Source organism: Ovis canadensis, chromosome 24 (genome assembly GCF_042477335.2).
Source record: "Ovis canadensis isolate MfBH-ARS-UI-01 breed Bighorn chromosome 24, ARS-UI_OviCan_v2, whole genome shotgun sequence".
NCBI classification, from domain to species: Eukaryota; Metazoa; Chordata; class Mammalia; order Artiodactyla; family Bovidae; genus Ovis; species Ovis canadensis.
Window position 1 is genome coordinate 41,205,409 of NC_091268.1, and position 20,734 is coordinate 41,226,142.

The 20,734-nt window shown below is 49.7% G+C and overlaps 1 protein-coding gene and 1 pseudogene across 11 annotated transcripts; one reads left to right on the top strand and one right to left on the bottom strand.

Annotated features, from left to right (window-relative positions):
• Positions 1–1,433: 1,433 nt before the first annotated feature.
• On the bottom strand, positions 1,434–13,469 carry ATXN2L (ataxin 2 like). Of its 11 annotated transcripts, none has more exons than XR_011252632.1 (23): positions 12,645–13,469; positions 11,117–11,153; positions 10,846–10,902; positions 10,685–10,756; positions 10,164–10,314; positions 9,696–9,820; positions 8,786–8,877; positions 8,135–8,335; positions 7,162–7,337; positions 6,893–7,003; positions 6,158–6,352; positions 5,998–6,069; positions 5,690–5,760; positions 5,205–5,500; positions 5,056–5,125; positions 4,419–4,565; positions 4,223–4,295; positions 3,939–4,129; positions 3,461–3,590; positions 3,250–3,371; positions 2,886–3,098; positions 2,191–2,743; positions 1,434–1,947 (listed from the first exon to the last, which is right to left on the bottom strand). XR_011252632.1 is itself a non-coding variant. In XM_069569927.1 (23 exons), the coding sequence occupies exons 1-23, from the start codon at positions 12,941–12,943 to the stop codon at positions 1,875–1,877; spliced, it is 3,141 nt and encodes a 1,046-aa protein (XP_069426028.1). In that variant the 5' UTR covers positions 12,944–13,469; the 3' UTR covers positions 1,434–1,874. The 11 variants fall into 11 exon arrangements, 10 of the variants coding, with proteins under 10 accessions (XP_069426028.1, XP_069426027.1, XP_069426026.1 ...); XM_069569927.1 differs by having other exon boundaries at positions 1,434–1,924; positions 2,554–2,743; XM_069569926.1 differs by having other exon boundaries at positions 2,554–2,743.
• A 3,412-nt stretch (positions 13,470–16,881) lies between these two features.
• LOC138428957 (nucleophosmin pseudogene) lies at positions 16,882–18,915 on the top strand (annotated as a pseudogene).
• The last annotated feature ends 1,819 nt before the right edge of the window (positions 18,916–20,734 follow it).

Below are 20,734 nucleotides of genomic sequence, written 5' to 3' on the forward strand. Positions count from 1 at the left end.
TAAACTTGATACTGGGTACTGGGTGTTCTATCTTGACTCTAGACCCAGCACACAGAATATTATCCTTAGGAAATAATTTGTAGGCTTGATGGGTTATCCCCACCATATCACCAAGTCCAAACTGGAGTGAGAAACTGTAGAATGAAAGTTTCATTTTTAATGTTAATTACTGAGATTTAAAATTAACAAGGTCTGTTTATCAAATCACAGAGATTTTGGGATGACCCCCAGTAACACAGGTGGCATTCAGCAGGGGTTAATGGCACCTTTTCAAACTTGTATCCTGACAAATGAATATACTCAGGACAGACAACCTACTCACAAATAGCACAAGAGAATGGAGGCTCTTAGGCCCAGAACAAGGCAAACAGAAGCAAACTTCACATAAAGCAATCTCATGAAAAGTACTCTCCAACAGTAAAGCATAATTACTTGTTTTACCTTCAGTGTGCAATGAGAGGCTGATGAAAGTTTTCAGGCACATTCAGTCAGGGTGGAGGCTAAAGTTACTTCTAGCTCCTAAGATTTCTGCTCTTAGGAATAAATTAAGAGGGCTACCCAGGAACACCTGCAATTACGTACGTCTCCAGCACTATAGAAACTAGGTCTCCATCTGCACTGCAGACATCTGGAGCCCACCTGAAGGCTTTCCTGCTGCTATTTCCATTAAGGCCTCCCAACCCCAGTTGGAGAGCTCTGTCACTTGGGACCGCACATCTGCATTTTTAAAAAACATTTGGCTGCACCAGGTCTTAGTTGCAGCATGTGGGATCTAGTCCCCTGACCAGGGATCAAACCTGGGGCCTCCTGCATTAGGAACACAGTCTTAGCCACTGGACCAACAGGGAAGTCCCCAACCTGCCCCTTCTTAACAACCAATTAGAGGCTACAGATCAGTCCCATTCTCTATCCTCTACCTGTAAGAAACAGGTAAGAAACGAATACCAGTTCTTATTAGTAAAAAATTCCAAACTCCTCCTGGAGCCTATTGTTTCTCCATCCCATACCTGGCCCCCATCTTTCTAATCCAGCCCCTGCTTCCCTCAGCCTGGCTCAACCCAGCCCTCCTGCCACTTTCACTAGCAGCTTCATCCTATGTAGCTTTCACCCACAACCAAGACCGCTCAGCTGTGCACCACTCCGGCCCTTATCTCAGGTGGCCCAAAACACAAGTGTACTTTTTAGGACAAAGAGTTAGACATCATTCACAAAGCACTTTCCTTAGAAATGAAAACGTCAAGTCACACCTCACAATGAGGCCAGTTCTGAGCTGAGAAAACAGCCTTTGAGACAATGGCAGGCCTGCATGGCAGTTACAGAGCCATAAAGGCATCTCTGGATACTCTGAGTGGGCAACTACAGTGCCCCACCTTGGAAACCTCATAAAACTAACCACTCCCATCTTACTATTCAAAGAGAAAACTACAGGCTGGTTAAGTTAGTTTAAAATTTTATTTTTTTTTAATTTTTTTAAATATTTTTATGTAATAAAAAGTAAAAGTCCTTGTCCAACCATCCTTGCGGGGCATGTCTGTTTCTCTTACGCAGGTGACTCAAGTTAATGGGAAGAAAGAACAGGGGGCCCAAGGTTATAAATAATAGAAAATAAAAGATCTTCCGTCTCCAGCGGGGAGGGGGGGGATAGATGAGAGGATGGGAGGGCAAGATGGGGTGGGGATGGGCAGGGGCAGAGCAGGAACCCCCCCACCCCCGCTGGACCCTGGCCCTGCCCACTTTGAGGCCCTTCCCATTCAAGGTGCTTGGCAGGAATTCCCCAGCTCCCCCGGGGCGGGGAAAGGGGGTGGGGGGCTGGGACTGGTCCGAGCTGCTGGGGGAAGAGACATAGATCACTCTTCCCTCCACTCATGGAGGTCTCAGGTCGCGGCCAGGACAATCTTCAGTTCCCCGGGGGGTGGAAGGGGAGCTGCTGGGAGGGATGAGATTGAACTGGTTGGAGGGGAAAGAGAAGAGAGCAGGAGCATTAGAACCCAAGCAGCTGTCCCTTCATCCAATGCCGTCCAGTGTGGGGTGTGGGGGGAGTGTTGGTAGGAGCGGCCGCCTCGAGGTGTCTCATGGGGCTGTCAGAAGCACAGATCAATCGCCGTTTCCCCGTGAGCCAGAGCCCTTCCTCACGTGCCCAGCTCAGCCCCCCACACCCCAGCCTGGCCCTGTCTACTGCGCTGACCTTACCTCGGCTAAGTCAGGAGACAGTCGGGGTCACTGAGAGCTGGGGAGGCAGTGGGGAGGGGGGCTGCTGGATCACAACTGAGCGAGGACGGAGGGAAGCAAAGGACAGAGCCAGGAGCAAGCCCCTGGCGGCGGCGACTGTGGCTTCTGCCCACCCTACATACTTCACAGACAGGTGCAGGTCGGCAGGCGCCCTGTGGGACAGCCCTGCCTCCAAGACCCCTCACTCCCCACCCAGAACCCGTGCATCCTGCCCCACCTGCAGCCCATCAGCTCTTCCATGCCAAATACCCCCAGCTAACGAGAACTCACGAATCCTGTCATCGGCTCCTCCTGGAAATCCAGGCGCCTGGCCAGGCTGCTCACCTTGGGGGTGTCCGATGTAGGGGTAGGGTGAGGGTGTGGAAGCTGAGAGTGCAGGCACCCCACTCTGGGGCACCGCGCCTTGGGGGGGGCCCCCATGGCTCTGGGGTGGGTGCAGCAGCATCACCTGGGGCGGGTGGGGAGCCCCAGGGTGAGGGGGCGGGGCTGCTGTGATTCCAGTTTGGACATGGGCCTGTGGAGAACAGAAAAGGAGCTGTGAGCACCACAGGAGCGCCACAGGGTCGGAGAGCCCCAGGCAGTGGCAGAGGGAAAGGCGCACCGATGACCCCTGGAGGGGCGCCCCACGGCTCAGGGCAGGTGGCGTGGGCTCTTACCTGGGTAACATGGGCCATGTTGGTGAAGCCGTGGGGCAGCTGCTGGTGGGCATGGATGGCATATACAGCGGCTGGTTGGGGGAAGCTGCTCTGAGGGGACTGGGCAGAAGGTCCCGGTGGCAGAGAAGGCGGCGTGCCTGTCAGGGCCCCTGGGTGGTACAGGTTCTGCTGCGGCTGTCCACTGCCCAGGTGTGGGGCCTGCCCCGCCTGGTGCTGTCATCAGGGCAAGGCGAATGGTGAGTGCCACTTCCAGTACCACCTCTGACCCTAAGGTTCTCCCCACTAGGGAATGACCCTGAGTCCTAGTCCTCTCTTTCAGCCACCCATCCCTGCCCCACCCACGTGGATGCCCCACAGCAGGCACCTGGACAGGACTGGGGGCCGCATGCTGGGACGGCGGCTGGCTCCCAGTAGGTGTGGTGGCCGGCTGCGGCTGGTGGGCATGGAGCTGCGTGGCATGGTGTGGATAGGACTGGTGAACAGTGGCTACAGCAGGAAAGGGGAGACAATCAGTGACAGGCACCCTGGAGGGGCTGAGCAGCACGGCCCGGGTCAGGGGACAGGACAGAACTCACCATAAAGGGCCTGGGGGGTGGGCTGCTCTGCAGAAGGGTACTGAGGGGTGGAGGATGACACGATGGCCTGGGGATGGCTCCCCGACGTCAGCATGCGTGGGTTGCTTTGAAGCATGGGGGCAAACACCGGCTGGAGGAGGAGGAGAGAAGCGGTTGGCCCGGCAGAGGGCTCAAGAGAGTACCCTGCTGCCAAACAACCGGGTTGAGTACTACTCTGCTCTCATCATGATGACCACCTTACTTTACTTTCACAATACCCTTATCAAGTAGATGCTACACTTTACAGAAGAAAAAAACAAAGGCCCCAGAATCCACTGCCTCCCCAGGATCCTCCTATAGCCAAGACTGAAGCCCAAGTTGGACCCCACCACCCAGAACTCTTGCTGGCTTCTCCTGCCAGCTCCTGAGTGTGGGAGGTGGAGGAGGCTTGCCAAGATGCCAGGACTCTGTACCCCACCTTCTTCCATGCCTCAGTCACCTGCGAGGGGTAGTGGGCCATGGGCTGCATCATGGCGGGCTGGCCTGGGAACTGCTGTGGGTTGTAGGGGATGTAGGAAGAGTAAGGGGTGGCGGCCACCAGAGGTGGACCGGCGGCGGCGGCGGCAGCCTGCATCATGGGAGGGGCGGAGGCTGGCTGGTGTTGGTCCGAGCGCTGCGGGGGCAGGGAGCCTGCAGGTGGGGGGAAGACGGTGCAGAGCTCAAGCTCCATCTGCCAGCAGGCAGCGGGTGGCACCTTGCATGGCCCCTCCTGACCCTGCTCACCTTTGGCACCCCGGTACTTGCCCTGCTGTCCAGGCACTGAGTTGGACACAGGATACGGATACATCTGCGGTGCCTGGGGACCAGAACAGAGGTGAGGCTGAACGACTCGCTCGTGAATGCTCACGACAGGTGGGCCTTGGTCCCTCAGGCAGCCCCGTCACGTCTCTTACCCTGGGCCCGCCCAGTCTCTTCTCACCTGAACAGCTGGTCCCATGTGGATCTGAGGTATGTAGGAGATGTACTGGGGGCTATAGAGCCCACTCTGGCCTGCTGTCAGCACCGGGATGGAGGGAGTTGAGTGAGTTCGGGGCCCAGGAGAAGTTGGAGTACTGGTGGATTTATTCTGTAAGAGACAAAGGAGGACATGCAGAAGATATCTTAATGACGTCTATACCACCCTCCTCTCCCAGTCAAGGGCATCCAGAGTGCTGTGCACCAAACATATCCTACACTTTATCCTGGTTAAACCTCACATCAACCTCCAGATGAGTGATCTTGAATTACAGGCAAGGAAACTGAGACAGAGAGGTTAAGTGGTTCATCCAAGATCACAGAGCTTGCAAGAGGTTCAAGCGCAATCAGCGGGCCCAAATGAAGCCCATGCTCCTAAATGCACGACTGTGACTCCCCCTGAACCAAATGCCAAGTCCCAGTGAGGAACCTGTAAGTGTCTGTCAGATACGCCACGATCCCCGGCCAGCCACTGCTAAGACCTGCCTCCACGACTGCCGTGGTCCTGACGTACTTGCATGACTGTTCCTCACTCCCCCCAACACCCAGCTCCCAACTCTCCTCATGGAAACCCCAGCCTACATTCCCCTGTCCCATCTCACCACAGAGAGCAGGGGCTTAGTGGGGTTGAACTCCTTGGCATTGGGGTTCAATGTTGACTTCTTCACTTGTCTATGATAGAAAAATGGAGTAAATTCTCACGGCCTGCCTCTCGTCACCAGACACCCGCCCAGCTCCCCATTCCACTCACTCGGCAACTGGGCCCTCATCCTTGTCATCTCCCTTGATGAGGCCCACTGGGGGGCTGCCAGTTTGGCTTGGGCAAGGTTGGGGAGGTTGCTCCGGCCCCTCGGCAGCCCCTGCTGGTGGCAGGGGTGGTTTGTCCTCCTTGTCTGATACTGATTCAGCCTTTGAGGAAACAGGAGACCCCAGGGGCTCTGAAGCCAAAAGACCATCCACCTCCTTCTCCTTCCCTTTGGCTTCCTCTTTCAGGATCCGTGGAGGAAAAGGATCCAAGCTGGTCTCAGGGGAGCTACTGGGCTGAAGCTAGAAAGACAGAAACCAGAACATAGAGAGTACTCTCCTATCTCAACCCCAGACTCACCTTCCTTCGTTATCTTTGCGTGCTCTCATCTCTCAACGCCACCCAGTGCCTATTCCGTAAACCTCTCCCCAGACCCCTCAACCTTCATCTCTTTCCTGTTAACATCCTAGTCACTCCCACACTTCACTCACCTTAAACTGGGCCCCAAACTTTCTCAGTTCTTCCAGTTGAAAACGCTTCTGTTCGTTCTGAAGGCCAGGGACTATGAGAAAGAGCAAAAAAGGAGAAAATACACATTTCTTTTCTTGAAGGTGGCTACACAGCAACCCAAAGAACAAAGAAACCAAGGGAAAAAAGCTGAGCTTATTAGAACCCTTTAAGTTAGGATCAAAAGGCTGACCCAATGTCATCTGTTTCTGAATTGGAACACTTTCCTAAGTGAAATGCTCCCCTAATCAAAGGGGCATGAGACCCTGGCAGGAAAAACAACAATCCTCACCTTTCCCTGCAATCCGGGACAACTCCTGGGACTCCAGGGTCCTTCCAGGTTCCTTGGCTGGGAGTTCTTTTACTGAGCAAGAAAGAAGAGACACATGAAGCCCCTTCTGTCCAGAAGCACACTTCCCACTGTCCGCAGTCCCCCACCAGGTGGCTCTTACCATCTGTGGGGGCCAGTGAGATCTTTGGAGAAGCTGGGGAAATGGAGCCTACTCCAGGTTCCCCAACTGCTGATGTTACTGGGATGGAAGCTGAAGAGGTTGGTACTGCTGAGCCCATGGGAGGCTCAGGACAGGAAGCTGAGATTGGGGCAGGGGCAGCTGACTTGGGAGAGCGCGGCGGGTACATCCGGCCCACTGGAAGAAAAGGGAGAGGGATTTGTGTTGGTCACTGCTAGACACTGAGCAGTGAGTACTAGGGACCCACCAGAAACACCAAGGAAAGTTTATCTACAAGGTCACAAACCTAAATGTTTAGAAGGCCAAGGCAAGTAAAGTAAGCACGTAAAATGGCCTCATGGGTACCACGAAAGACTGGAATGCTCCAAGGGGCAGTCATGACTCAGTTCCAGCCAACCAGAGCTTTACAGAAAGACAGGTTCTGTGTTTGCAGAACTTTCTGTATTTCAAAAGATATTAAGACATTTTCTATGATTTCTCCTCCCTTAAAATTAGTTGCCAACTAATTTAAATAAAAGGCACCTGCCAGCCAGACACAATGCATGGATTGCCATGCTGGAATTTCTCCCTGAGGGAAACTGAAAAATTCTTTCCTAAAAAGCATAAATAAATACTAGCCTCCAAAAACACCTTCATCTTGGAACTCTCCCAGCCCAGCATTCTAACAACTATTTATACCCCTATCCATTTGTTCACGTAACGCTGCTGGAATCTTACCTGCAGGAGGAGGTGGAACAGAGGCTTCTCCAGAAGGCCTGCTGCTGGGGGAAGACAGAGTCTTGGCACCTCTCAGAGGTCGCTGGGCCTTAGGGGACATGCGGGAAGGGCCTATTTTTTTTTTTTTTTTAAGATGGGAAAAAAAGAGGCAGAGTTCCTGCTATTACATGACCATCAATGCAACTTCCATCCAACCCACGTAAATCATTTTCCTTGCCACCTACCACCATCCCCTCCCCTGCCATCAACAAATCGGCTTCCTAACTCACCTCCATTGATACCACGTGCCTCAGAACCTGGGCCAGGGCTGCTATTGTCAAGATGGTGAGGGCCACGGGGCGGCAAAGAGCTAAGGCCAGGCCGGCCGCCCCGAGAACTACTGCAGCGAACGCCTCCCCGGGGACCTTCCCGAACTCGCTGGGGTAGAGGGATATACTTTCCCTCCCTGGGGGAGAGAGTTCAAATAACATCAAGTAGCCACAAAACACACAATTTCCAAGAATAAAGCCCTCCTTATAAAGTCCACCTCCTGCCTCAATGCACACACACAAATATGCCTGACTTCAGCTTTCTGTACTATTTCCCTTGAGAAACTATCCTGCGGTTCCAGGATTATGACCCTACATTGCAGCTACGCCTGACCAGACCACAGCAGCCAGTGCTCCATTAATCCTTAGCCCCTCCTGACCTACAAGACAGGTAGTATAACATTGTGGATTAAGGTACGATACACTTCAGTTTCATTTTCATAAAAGGAGAAGTTAAGACATACATAGGAATGAAATGCAGAATAAAAAAAGAATATGAGGAATTCCCTAGGGGTAGGACTCTGAGCTTTCAATGCTGAGGGCCTAGGTTCCTGGTTGGAGAACTAAAATCCTACAAGTTGCAGAGTGCAGCAAAAAGCAAAAAAAGGAAAAGAAAAAAAAAAAGGTATCAAAAATCGGTGGGGGAAAGAAAACCTGTCTTAATCCCTAATCTTTAGCCTTCTTACTTCAGACAAATTAATAGTTCTAGGCCTCAGCGTGCTAAACCCCCAAATTCGGAATAACTATGTATTAACCTATATGACTGTGAGGCTTCAACGAGAGTATAGAACAAGCTCTCAGCCCTAACCTAAATCAAAAAATTGGGAGTAAATACATATTAACCTATGTGGTTGTGAGGCTTCAACGCAAGTATACACCAAACTCCTGGCGCAAACACTGAGCCCCACCCGGACCAGCCTCCCCCAGCAATCACCTGGCTGCCAAGCTGGGGCTCTCACGCCCTGAGCCCTGTCGCTGAACCGCACTGTGCTTCTCCTCCTCCGTGCGCCCGTCATCATTCTCCATGGCGATCCGCAGGCGGTACTGGGGGCTCGATTCAATCTCTCGGGCCAACTGGGCAGCACGCAGCTCCCGCTGACGGAATTCTTCTGAATTGTCCTTTTCTAAGGGCACCCTGTGAGGACCGTAGCCACCCCAGGGCCATGGGACAAGAGGGAGGAAAAAGGAAGACATTTCTATCAGTCCCATCACCAGATCAGACATGGGTATTTAAACCCTCAACAACTCAGCATACACTGATCTGGCATATAGCAGGGTCCTAGGCAGAGCTGCAAGGCATCTCTCTGAATCTGAGGGACACTGAGACACACATATAAATTTGTTAAGATTTTACAGGAAAAGTATGGACCAAAAAAGCAGTTAATTCTACCCACGGAATCAAGGTTATGAGAAAGAGAAAAACCTTTTCACAAGGAGTTCACTAGGCAGGTCAGGAGTGGGGAGACGGCAACCCAGACACCCAGAAAGACATGTACAAAAGCTATGTTCCACCTAGAGACCTCCCTTCTGTTGATGTCCCCATACCTCAAACTGCACCATGTGCGAACTACCGAAAGACACTCACGTGTAAGAAGAGAGACTGCTGTCATAGGTAGTCTTTACACCATAGTTCTCCTCATTGAACTTGAACATTTCGTTGGGGTCCCATCCATTAGACTAGAGGAAGAGGGAGAATGTTTCAAAGCTCAGCAAGGAAAGCAATAATAAACAATTTTTCTCTCCCTCAGGTTGAAAGATTAAAAATCTGACCAAACCAAGAGTGGGGAAAAAAAGGAACAGGGCCGATGGGAAGGTCATCTACTGACTGCAGCACAAATTGGCAGTTTCCAAGACACAGAAGTCTTTGGGACCTAACATCCATTTCCAGATTTATATCCCAGAGAAATTCTGACCTAAGTGCATGAGGATACACATTCTAAAAATCCAGTAAGGTACTATTTTTAATACCAAAATAATGGCCCAGAAACACCAATAAAAAAGCAACAGATACAATATATTGTATATACACACAAGTATACACATACAAATAGCACAACACATGTAGTTAAAAGCAATGACTAGGATCTATACACCAAAGTGAAACATCCAAAAACAGGTAGGAAAAGCAAATTTTAAACAAACTAATAAAGTGAGGTAACAATTCACTGACAAATTTTAAATCAAGGTGGTTGTTTGGAGGAAGGGAAACGGGCCTATACAATACGCAATCTCATCTGTATCTTTTTTCTCCCAGGCTGGGAAAAAACTGATTTGAAGCAAATTTTAACAGGTATCAATTACTGATGGTAGAAAAATGAGTATTTCTGTTTGAGTATGTCCTATACCTTTCTATTGGACTCTGACTGCCAGGCAATAGTAAAAGATTTCTCCCCGCCCACCCCAGCAATTCTCGGGTCCAAGAGTGATGTCACGGTCAACACCCCACTTGGGCAGCAGAGCCCCCCAGCTCTAGGGCTCCCCAGAAGGGACTGTACCATGTCAGACTCCAGGTCGTAGTCATCACTGTTGCTGTCTCCCCCCTCCCAGCGCTGAAGCACCTTCTCCTTGTGCTCCCCGTTCACCTTCGAGTTCATGGCAATGGCCGAGTCAGTGAACTTATCTGTGAGGGTGGATTGAGATCAGCAGTCAGGTGGTACTTCATAGCCGTCTTTCCGACACCCTTCCCACCACAGAAGCAAAGGGGGTGCAGGGCAGCATAAAAACACTTGTTCCAAGAGTTCAAAAGAAGCAAGGAGGTGAAAACAAAGCAGGAAAAGTATGAACCACAACATAGGCTGGAATTCACCCCACTGCATCTTAGACATTAACACATGTTCTCAAGAAAAAACTTCCAGGCCTCCTCCTCAGAAATAAGGTGACAAAGAATGGAAAGGAAGAGAATCAGATCATCACATTCTCTGCCTTCTACTGGGTCTGACACAACAGCCTGCACCCATAAATACCTTTAGTAGCATAATTGAAGTCGACATTTCGGAAGTGGACAAGCATGACATCACTTGGCTTAAACACCATGGTGTCCACTATGTCTTCCCGACGAGGGCCACCCGCTGGCTCTGATACCTTCCGGTGCACAGCGTCCACTGCCAGTTCAAACTATAAAAGTTCCATTTCCCAGCAACCAAGGGTCAGTATTAAGAAACGTGAAGACAAAAATATGACTACTTTTAATTTCACCCTTTCTAAACTTTCCCCAACACATTCTCACGTGCACTGTCTTGACAACATCACCCATGGGATTTAGTCAAAGCCCCAAACTTTAAACTTCTCATCAAAATACCCAGCCCTCACATTTCAAACCCACGTCTTTAATTCCATGCAGCTCTATTCCGACAAAGGCCTACAAAAACGAGGCTAGCCATCATGTTGTCCAAAACCACTCATCTTTGTATCTTCAAGGAACCTATTTCATTCTCTTCTTTCTCCCATGAAACTCCAAAAAGCAAGCTAATTTGAGTAGACTGACCTTTGAGCTCAGCGTCTTGAAGATACCCTCGTAGGTGGTACCGTTCTTCACCTTTACATCACAAGTGGAACCCTGAAAGAGCAGAGGGAAGAAAACGGAAGAGTGCCTCTAGCAAACCAATGCGTTACACCCCTCAAGCTAGCAGCAAGGGGCCCACTTACCACAACAGCGGTAAGGAAATGCAGCATTCTGGAATTGTTGTAGACACCCTCAAACACCTGTCAGTAACACAGGAGAGAGACAAAAATAAAGGAACAGCCAGTCAACACCTTACCCTCCTTCACAATGTCCACACTCCACTCATAACCACCTCGAACATATGGGATACTTGCCCTTCGGAACACATCTATTTCTGCACCTAGTCTGCCCTCTATTCCCATATATATATCTTTTAAGTATCTGTGTCTTAGACAGGGGAGAAAAGGCACTCACCGGTGACTGTGGAGGTCCCTTTCCTGTGCTTTGTCCCCTATAAGAGAAGGAAACAAGAAGCTAGTTATTTAAGTACAATCAAGCCCTTTTATTCAACTGCTTTCAAAGGACTGTATGCCAAGACCACATACTATGTGAGGATGACGACTTAGGCTACACATCATTAACCAACAGATTTTCAAATTCTCACTTCACAGAGGAAGAAAAGCACTAAAAGCCATTTCCTCCAAATACCAGTAAAATAGGCTCAATCATCAACGTCTGTCAACTGCTTTAAAAGCCAATTCAACACAACGTTTCTGCAAGAGGGCCAGGGCTGCATGCTTCCAAATGACAAACGTTACGATATTCGACAATAACCCCCGCCAGATGTAACAGTGGAAGCTCAGAGAACTCAAATTTTGAACTATCTAGGTTCAGGTAAATTACCTCCCAAACAGGAAAGGCCATCATTTCCCGCAGCCTTACGCCCCAAACTAGGAGTGAAGGTACTCCCTCTACAATCTACCCTTCTGGACCTCTTTACTCATTCAGCCTGTTACCCACTCTGGGAGGGGTCACCTATCACCCAGTAACCCTGCTTCTTGCTGGCTGATGTAACCAGCGGTTGAAGAGGGCGATCAGGGGGCCGTTGGCAGGGCTGGGGGACAGCGCAGCCGCAAAAGCTATCCACCCGGAGGCCTCGCCCGGTCTGCGCTTGCGCACTAAAGCCTACGGGCCTCTTCAAAATCGACCCCCCCCCCCGCCCCGCGATCAGAACCCACTGCGCCTGCGTATACCTCCACTCTCAATTCCATAAACCCACAAACAGAAGAAACCGAGTCGGGTGTCCACCACTCATCCAAGAACACCAGGCGAACCCGTCCACGAACACTCCCAGCCGCTGCCCTATATGTTACCCGAGGCTGGAGAATGGCCGGGTCATAAGACACAGCATCCGCGCGCACGTACGTGAAGAACGCGCGCGCTGGAGGTTCCCAGCCCGCAGTCCTCCCAGTCCCTCCTTCCGTCCCCCCGCCCACCCTGCTCCCCTCCTACTGGCCAGACTGGGACCGGGAGGTAGCAACTCGCTCCCAAGTCCCTCCCTCCCCATTGGCCAAACTGTGAGCCGCGCGCCCCCCTCCATTGGCTACGGGCAGGGACCCCTTCCCGCAGCTGACTCCCCATTGGCTGAAGACTGGAACCGCGAGACCCTTCGTGGTAATGGAGCCGGGGACCCCGATCACCTCTTCACCCCCCCAACTCCTCGTTCCGACGCTGCCGGCGGGATGCGCCCTGCCTGCCCTTAAGGCCCAGCTCCCGAGCCCTGACTACGCTAGCAGAACTGAGCACTGCCCCTGAATACCCCGGTGGCCACCAGGGACCCTCTTCCTCCGACCTGTTAGGACCTGAGGGCCCACCCCCGCTTCACCGGGCTTTCCCACTCCCCCTGGCGACCCTCAAAGGTGGCAAAGCTAGAAGTCCACCTGGCGCGGTGTACAGGTCTCGGCCACATCGGCTCTAGCGCCTGGAAACCCACCATCCTCACCTGGCGCTGCCGATGGCCGCTGCCCCTGGCCTCTCCTGATGTTGCTGCTGCGGTGGCGGCGGTTGAGGCGCCAAGATGCCCTCGGCTCCCCGGCGGAGCCCGCTCCCGGCAGCGGCTGCAGGCCCCAGGCAGGGGGAGGCGGCCGCAGGAGGTCCTGGGGGAGCCGAGGTGGAGGCCAGGGGCCCCGGGAGACCGCCGTTGGGCGGGCTGGTGCCCCCGGGAGGGCGACGGGCCACGGCCTGTTGCGTGGGGGGCGGCTGGGGCTGGGAGGTCTGTTGTGGCGGCTGAGGCTTCAACATGATGGCAGCGTCCGGAAGGGGAATTAGGGGGAAGGGAGGGAAAGAGGAGGCCGGGGCTGGGCCCCCGCCGGAGAGCGCGGGAAGCGAAGGGGACTGGGAAGCTGGGGACCCGCCGTTGGCGGGCGGGGGCAAGCCCCGCGGTGTCGGGGGTGGATAGAGAAGACCGCGGCGCGAGGAAGCACCGCGAGGCGGAAGGGGAGGGGGTCTCGCGGGCCGGAGGAAAGCGAGAGGGCGCGAGCCGGCTTGGCGCGCGTGCGCGTCGCCGGGGAAAGGGGAGGGGGAGGAGCGCGCGGGCGGGAGCTCCCGAAGGGGGAGGGGCGGGGAGGAGGGAGCGGCGGCTCGAGATGTCCGCGCGCACCGGGGCGGTTAGCTCCGGGCGGGGGAAGAAAATAAAGGTGAATCTCGCGCCCCTCGCCTTTGGAGTGGGGAAGGAGCAGCGCGGGGCGCTTGCGTGCCCCAGGGACTTAGGGTCTCTAGGTCTCAAGCAGCCTTGAAGACTGCCTGCCGCTGTCGCTTCACAATGAGCGTGTGAAACGCTGGGGGTGGAGCCGAAGAAGCAGAGAGGAAGGAAGAGCCGGCCGCCCCGCCTACGCCGGCGGCGTAGCGTCGGGATACCTCCGCAGTAGTGTGAGAAGTCACGACGTAGCGTGCAGTTCTTCCGCCATTTGAGGGCCCATGGGCGGAGTCTTGAGTACAAAAAAAGTCCCGGCACGAGAACTGGTACTTATTTAAGGCTTGTGGTAGGTTTCATGGGGACTTTATCTGCTTTCCATAAAAGACTGATAGGCATTAATGTTATCATTTTGAGCATGCTGATCTTTGGAGATAACTCTATACCTAATTCTAAATTATTTTAATGATTTTCAAACTAATGGTTTCTCCATGCCCTAGAATGAACCCTTAAAGTGGAAGTGGCAAGTGAAAGTGTAGTCGCTCAGTTGTGTTCGACTCTTTGCGACCCCATGGACTGACTGTAGCCCACCAGGCTCCTCTGTCCATGGAATTCTCCTGGCCATAATATTGGAGTGGGTACCCTGTCCCTTCTCCAGGGGGTCTCTCCCACATTGCAGGCAGATTCTTTACCATCTGAGCCACCAGGGAAGCCCAGAATGAATCTTAAACTAGTAACAGGCTGAAAACCAAAGTTCCTAGGGTCTAGTTCAAAATCTTCCACCCAGCTCTACAATGAAAACAGCTTTCAGTCATTCAAATTAGTTGGGCATTTAGGACATGGGACTTGCCTAGTGGCTCAGACAATAAAGAATCTCAACAATTCAGGAGACCCGGGTTTGATCCCTGGGTCAGGAAGATCTGCTGGAGAAGGGAATGGCAACCCACTCCAGTATTCTTGCCTGGAGAATTCCATGGACAGAGGAGCCGGAGAGGCTGCAGTCCATGGGGTCACAAAAAATCAGACACAGCTGAGCGACTACACCTTCTTTAGGACATTAGACTAGGTGCCTTGGATATAACTGTTAATAATTAAACCACTTCCTACCCTCAAGGAGTTTAAACTAGCAGTGTATTCAGACAGATGCAATCTATTAGGCTGAAGCACGGGCCCCTAAGAATAGATAAGAGTGACACACCTACTTCAATGTTGGGTGGTGGATTTCTAGGCAGGGGGAATAGGACATGACAAGGTAAAAAAACTTAAGCATGTCTGTAGTATAAAATAACAGGAAGGAGGTTTTAAAAATAGAAACTGAAAAGACAGGTAACCTGAGACCAGTGGGGAGCCCTTTTCAGAAAATGAAGGGGACAGATTTGCCTTTTTAAAGGATTTACTTATTGCAAGGTGGAGAATGGAGTGCAGGAGTGATAGGTCTTAGTCCAGGTGAAACTTTCAATATCTCAGTCTCTCTTCCCTCCAGGTGTTAGCATTGGAACTCTTCCAGCTCTCAACTCTCCCCTGAACATGCACATACTTAGCTAAAAGTCTGTCTTACTCTTTGAGAAGTATTCCTTAGCCCAGCCTCACTCCTAGCTTTGAGAGTTTTGGGTTCCCAAAACTGCTGTTTGGCCAGCAGTTTCCCCCCACTTTATTCTGTGAGCTCCTTCTATTCTGTTTTACTGCTGGTGTGTGTGCTTAGTTGCTCAGTCATGTTTGACTCTTTATGACCCCATGGACTGTAGCCAGGGTCCTCTCCCCTGGGGATTCTCCAGGCAAGAATACTGGAGTGGGTTGCCATGCCCTCCTCCAGGGGACCTTCCCAATCCAGGGATCAAACCCAGGTCTCCCGCGTTGCAGGTGGATTCTTTACTGTCTGAGCCACCAGGGAAGCTGATATCTGCTCCCTAATGGGTGGGATCTTACTCTTACTCACTGCTCCTTCTGTGTTACCTGGCATAATGCAGGCAGTCCGTTAAATACCTGTGAAGTGAATGGATTCAAGTGTTATTTTGAGGACCATGTCTCCTGGGTGTCTGAATAACTGTCCAGCTTTTTCCTGGCATTAACTGTACCACATGGTGCCAGGCTACCTCTTCAGCAGCATTATGGGCGCTCCCATCTCCCCATTCACATACTGTTCCCACACTCTTAGGTTTCAGCCCATTAAACTCTTAATTTCCGCAACCTGCCTTGCCCTGGTCCAGCTCTGCCTTTGAAAGTGCTGTTTATTCACCTAGTTCTCATTATTCAAACTCAGGTGTTAGTCCTTTTGGACAACTTGTTATTGACTCCCTCCTCTCAGTTCCCAGAGCACTGTGATGGTTGTTGCTGTTGTTGTTTGTTTGCATGTATGATTTCCCTTTCTATTGGAGCCTGAGATCATTAAGGTCAGGGGTGATATTTTACTCACTTCTCTCTCCTTCCTGTCTAGCTCAGTGGCTGGCACAGTGATTCAACAAGTTGATAAATGAATGAAATATTGTCATCTTACATACAATTTAGAAATGATAGGGACTTCCGTGGTTCAGTGGCTAAGACTCTGGGCTCCCAATGCAGGGGTCCCAGGTTCGATCCTTGGTCAGGGAACTAGATCTCACATGCCACAACTAAATGTCTCAAGTGCCTCAGCTAAGACCTGGTACAGCCAAATGAGTAAGTACTTTTTTAAAAGAAACATGGTATCACTGTGATTTGCTCTGGAGTGATTTCCAGGATTTAAGTGAAGAAAGTGTAAAGAATGCTTCCTTGTGTGCAAGGAAGAAGGGGAAATAAAACAGAAACATATCCACAAATTCTTGCAAGGAAGAACAAGAAGAGTAAACCAAAAACTAATAAAATCAGGCACCCTTGAGGGGTAAGGAAAAATAAAGGTTCCTTGGTTGTTGGGTTACGTCCCTCTTGTTGAGGGGAAACAACAGAACCCTGAATGGGGAGAGGGTGACACTTCTTTGAGCCTTTTCATATAGTTTTGGCTTTTCAAGTAATGTTAATGGTCAACATACTCAATTAAATCAACAAAAACAGAGTACCTAAAATCTGAATACAGATGTAAATAAATGAACCCAACTCTATTGTAAATGAGTAAAAACACCCTGAAGGGCAAAACAGAAAAAAAATGGAACTAATTCGAGTCACTTTCAAGCACCTGCTGAAGAAAAAAAAAAATCTCTACACCTTGAATTCTTAGGTCGGTTTGTTCTAGTAAGGGCATGGCAATTCTGAAGCTATGTGGAGTGTATTGTAGGATTGAGCACAAGCGTAAATGTGCAGGCAGGTTGGGTCCTAGGGTTCTTGCTGAGGAAGTATGGAGCAGCAAATGTGGGATGAGAGAAATTAACACAAATGAGGGACTGGAATGGAAAGCAACAGTATAAAATTTATAGGAGGGATTTGTGGTCCAGGGGCTAAGACACCATGCTCCCCCAATGCAGGGGACCCAGGTTTGAACCCTGGTAAGGGAACTTGATTCCACATGCTTCAACTAAAGATCCCACATGCCACAACTAAGACATAATGCAGCCAAATAAGATATACATAATTTTTAAGTAAAATAAAATTTATGGGAAAAAATTAGATAGATAGATACACTGATATTTACAGCAGTTCCCAGATCTTGTTTTCTAAATATCCCACAGAAACAAACCAGGGCTCCTTGAAGAAAGTAAGTACTAAAAACATTTACTGGGACATCCCCGATGGCTCAGTGGTAAAGAATCCTTCTGCCAATGCAGGAGAATAGTTCAGTCCCTGGTCTGGGAAGATCCCACACACTATGGAGCAACTAAGCTTGTGCACAACTACTGAGCCCACGTGCAGCAGCTACTCACCTCCTAAAGCCCATGCTATTTAGAGCCCCTTCTCAGCAACGATAGGCCACTGCAATGGGAAGCCCTCACACCACAACTAGAGAGTAGACCCTGCTTGCCACAACTAGAGAAAGTCCACGTGTAGTAACAAGACCCAGCACAGCCAAAAATAAAAAAGACAATAAAGTTTAAAAACATTTATAAGGGCATCAAAGAGCCATAGCCGCCATCTTGAAGAGGACAAATCTGGCACAAGTGGAGCACTGAAACAAATAAAAATAGTGATTATAGCTCATTGGTGGCTTTCCAGGTGACGCTAGTGGTTAAAAAAAAAAAAAAGCCTGCCAATGCAGAAGACGTGAGAAGTGGGTTCAGTTCTCGGGTCGGGAAGATCCCCTGGGGAAGGGAATGGCAACCCACTCCAGTATTCTTGCCCGGAAAACCCCATGGACAGAGGAGCCTGGCGGGCTGCAGTCCATGGGGTTTCAAAAAGAATTCCATGGGGTGTGATTCCGTCCTGCGAGGCTGCTGGTTCAAATAGTAGTCGTTTAATTCCGTCCTGCTTCTCTCCCACATAAGTGTGTGCCGCCAACCCATGGAGGATTCAATGGACATGGACATGAGCCCCTTGAGGCCCCAGAACTATCTTTTCAGTTGTGAACTAAAGGCTGACAGCGATTATCACTTCAAGGTGGATAATGATGAAAATGAGCACCAGTTATCTTTAAGAACGGTCAGTTTAGGGGCCGGAGCAAAGGATGAGTTACACATTGTTGAAGCAGAGGCGATGAATTATGAAGGCAGTCCAATTAAAGTAACACTGGCAACTTTGAAGATGTCTGTACAGCCAACGGTTTCTCTTGGGGGCTTTTGAAATTACACCACCTGTGGTCTTACGGTTGAAGTGTGGTTCAGGGCCTGTGCATATCAGTGGACAGCACTTAGTAGCTCTGGAGGAAGATGCAGTCAGAAGAAGAGGAGGAGGAGGAGGTGAAACTCCTATCTGGAAAGCGTTCTGTCCCTGGAAGTGGTAGCAAGGTTCCCCAGAAAAAAGTAAAGCTTGCTGCTGATGAAGATGATGATGACGATGATGATGATGATGATGACGATTTTGATGAAGAAGCTGAAGAAAAAGCTCCAGTAAAGAAATCTGTACGAGATACTCCAGCCAAAAATGCACAAAAATCAAACCAAAATGGAAAAGACTCAAAACCGTCAACACCAAGATCAAAAGGTCAAGAATCCTTCAAGAAGCAGGAAAAAACACCAAAAGGACCTAGCTCTGTAGAAGACATTAAAGCAAAAATGCAAGCAAGTATAGAAAAAGGTGGTTCCCTTCCCAAAGTGGAAGCCAAGTTTATCAATTACGTGAAGAACTGTTTCCGGATGACTGACCAGGAGGCTATTCAAGATCTCTGGCAGTGGAGGAAGTCTCTTTAAGAAAACAGTTTAAACAGTTTGTTAAAAATTTTCCGTCTTATTTCATTTCTGTAACAGTTGATATCTGGCTGTCCTTTTTATAATGCAGAGTGAGAACTTTCCCTACCGTGTCTGATAAACGTTGTCCACGTTCCATTGCCAAGAATGTGTTGTCCAAAATGCCTGTTTAGTTTTTAAAGATGGAACTCCACCCTTTGCTTGGTTTTAAGTATGTATGGAATGTTATGATAGGAATAGTAGTAGTGGTAGTCAGACAGATGGGAATGGTGGGGAGACAAATATACATGTGAAATAAACTCAGTATTTAAAAAAAAATAAATTCCATGAACCAAGGAGCCTAACAGGCTACATTCCATAGAGTCGAAAAGAGTTGGACACGATTGAGGGACTCAGCACACATGCATAGCTCACTGAATAAAAGAATCCATGAATCTGTACTGTTAACATATAAATGTACATGCATACAAAGCTGAAAAAAAAGGAAACCCAGAAATGACTGTATTTGTCAAAACTGTCCATGATATGAAACACAAAGGCTGAGGAACTGTTTCAGATTAGAGGCGGCTAAAGTGACTAAACCTAGATAGCATATTCAAAAGCAGAGACATTACTTTGCCAACAAAGGTCTGTCTAGTCAAGGCTATGGTTTTTCCGGTGGTCATGTATGGATGTGGGAGTTGGACTGTGAAGAAGGCTGAGCGCCGAAGAATTGATGCTTTTGAACTGTGGTGTTGGAGAAGACTCTTGAGAGTCCCTTAGACTGCAAGGAGATCCAACCAGTCCATTCTAAAGGAGATCAGTCCCGGGTGTTTTTTGGAAGGAATGATGCTAAGGCTGAAACTCCAACACTTTGGCCACCTCATGCAAAGAGCTGACTCATTGGAAGACTGATGCTGGGAGGGATTGGAGGCAGGAAGAGAAGGGGATAACAGAGGATGAGATGGCTAGATGGCATCACTGACTCAACGGACATGAGTTTGGGCGAACTCCGGGAGTTGGTGATGGACAGGGAGGCCTGGCGTGCTGCAATTCATGGGGTCGCAAAGAGCAGGACACAACTGAGCGACTGAACTGAACTGAACTGAAAGTGACTAAAAACTAGATGAATTACTTGATCCGGGCGTAAATCCTGAACAAAACTGCTATAAAAAAACATTGTGGGGAAATTGATTAATTTGGAATATAGACTATGAAGTGTTACATGCAGATAAATTTCCTAAATGTGCTAACTCTGTAGATGTGTTAAAGTGTATTATAGGCAAAGGAACATGACTTATGCAACCTACTATTAAATAGTTCAAGTTATGGGACTTCCCTGGTGATCCAGTGATTAGCATTCTGTGCTTCCAAGGCAGGGGGTGCAGGTTTGATCCCTGATCGAAAAACTAAGATCCCCTGTGCTGTGTGGTGCAGCCAAAAAACAAATAATTCAAGTTCTAGATATTCTTTATACACACGCAGAGAAAATGATGAGGCAAATTCGCAAAATGTTAGTTTGTGAATCTGGGTAAACATTATGGTTCTTTGAAGTAGCCGTTTAATGTCTCTGTAAGTTTGAAATTATTTTAAAAATAAACTTACATCTAATTAAGTAAATTTATTTGATACCCCTAAAGTCAGGGAAAGGAGTGAGAATAAACCGTCTAATTATATACTAAACACTCATAAACTCATTGATAAATTAGGTGAGGAGTCTGTAGCTCATGAGAGTCCTTAGGCAGTGCCCCAGTGCTCACTGCATTTTATTCAAGTATATCTGGGAAGTTAAGGTTACAAGGTAAAGACTCTGCCTGCCAAGCAGCAGATGTGGGTTCCATCCCTGGGTCGGCAACATCTGGAGAAGGAAATGGCAACCCACTCCAGTATTCTTGCCTGGGAAATCCCATGGACAGAGGAGCCTGGTGGGCCACAGTCCATGGAGTTGCAAAGAGTCGGACATGACTGAGTGACTAAACAATGACAACACCTGGGAAGCAATTCCAGTTTGAGATTCAAGGGTTACCCAACTCCATTGATACCAAAGAGGCCATATTCTCACTTAAGACTTGTCAAGAGAGTGGCTGGGGCAGCAAGAGACATTCATTAAGTCCAAACTCAACTACATCTCCCTGACAAATCTTACGGAGGAAGTTTTCCTTCACAAAGGCCTGA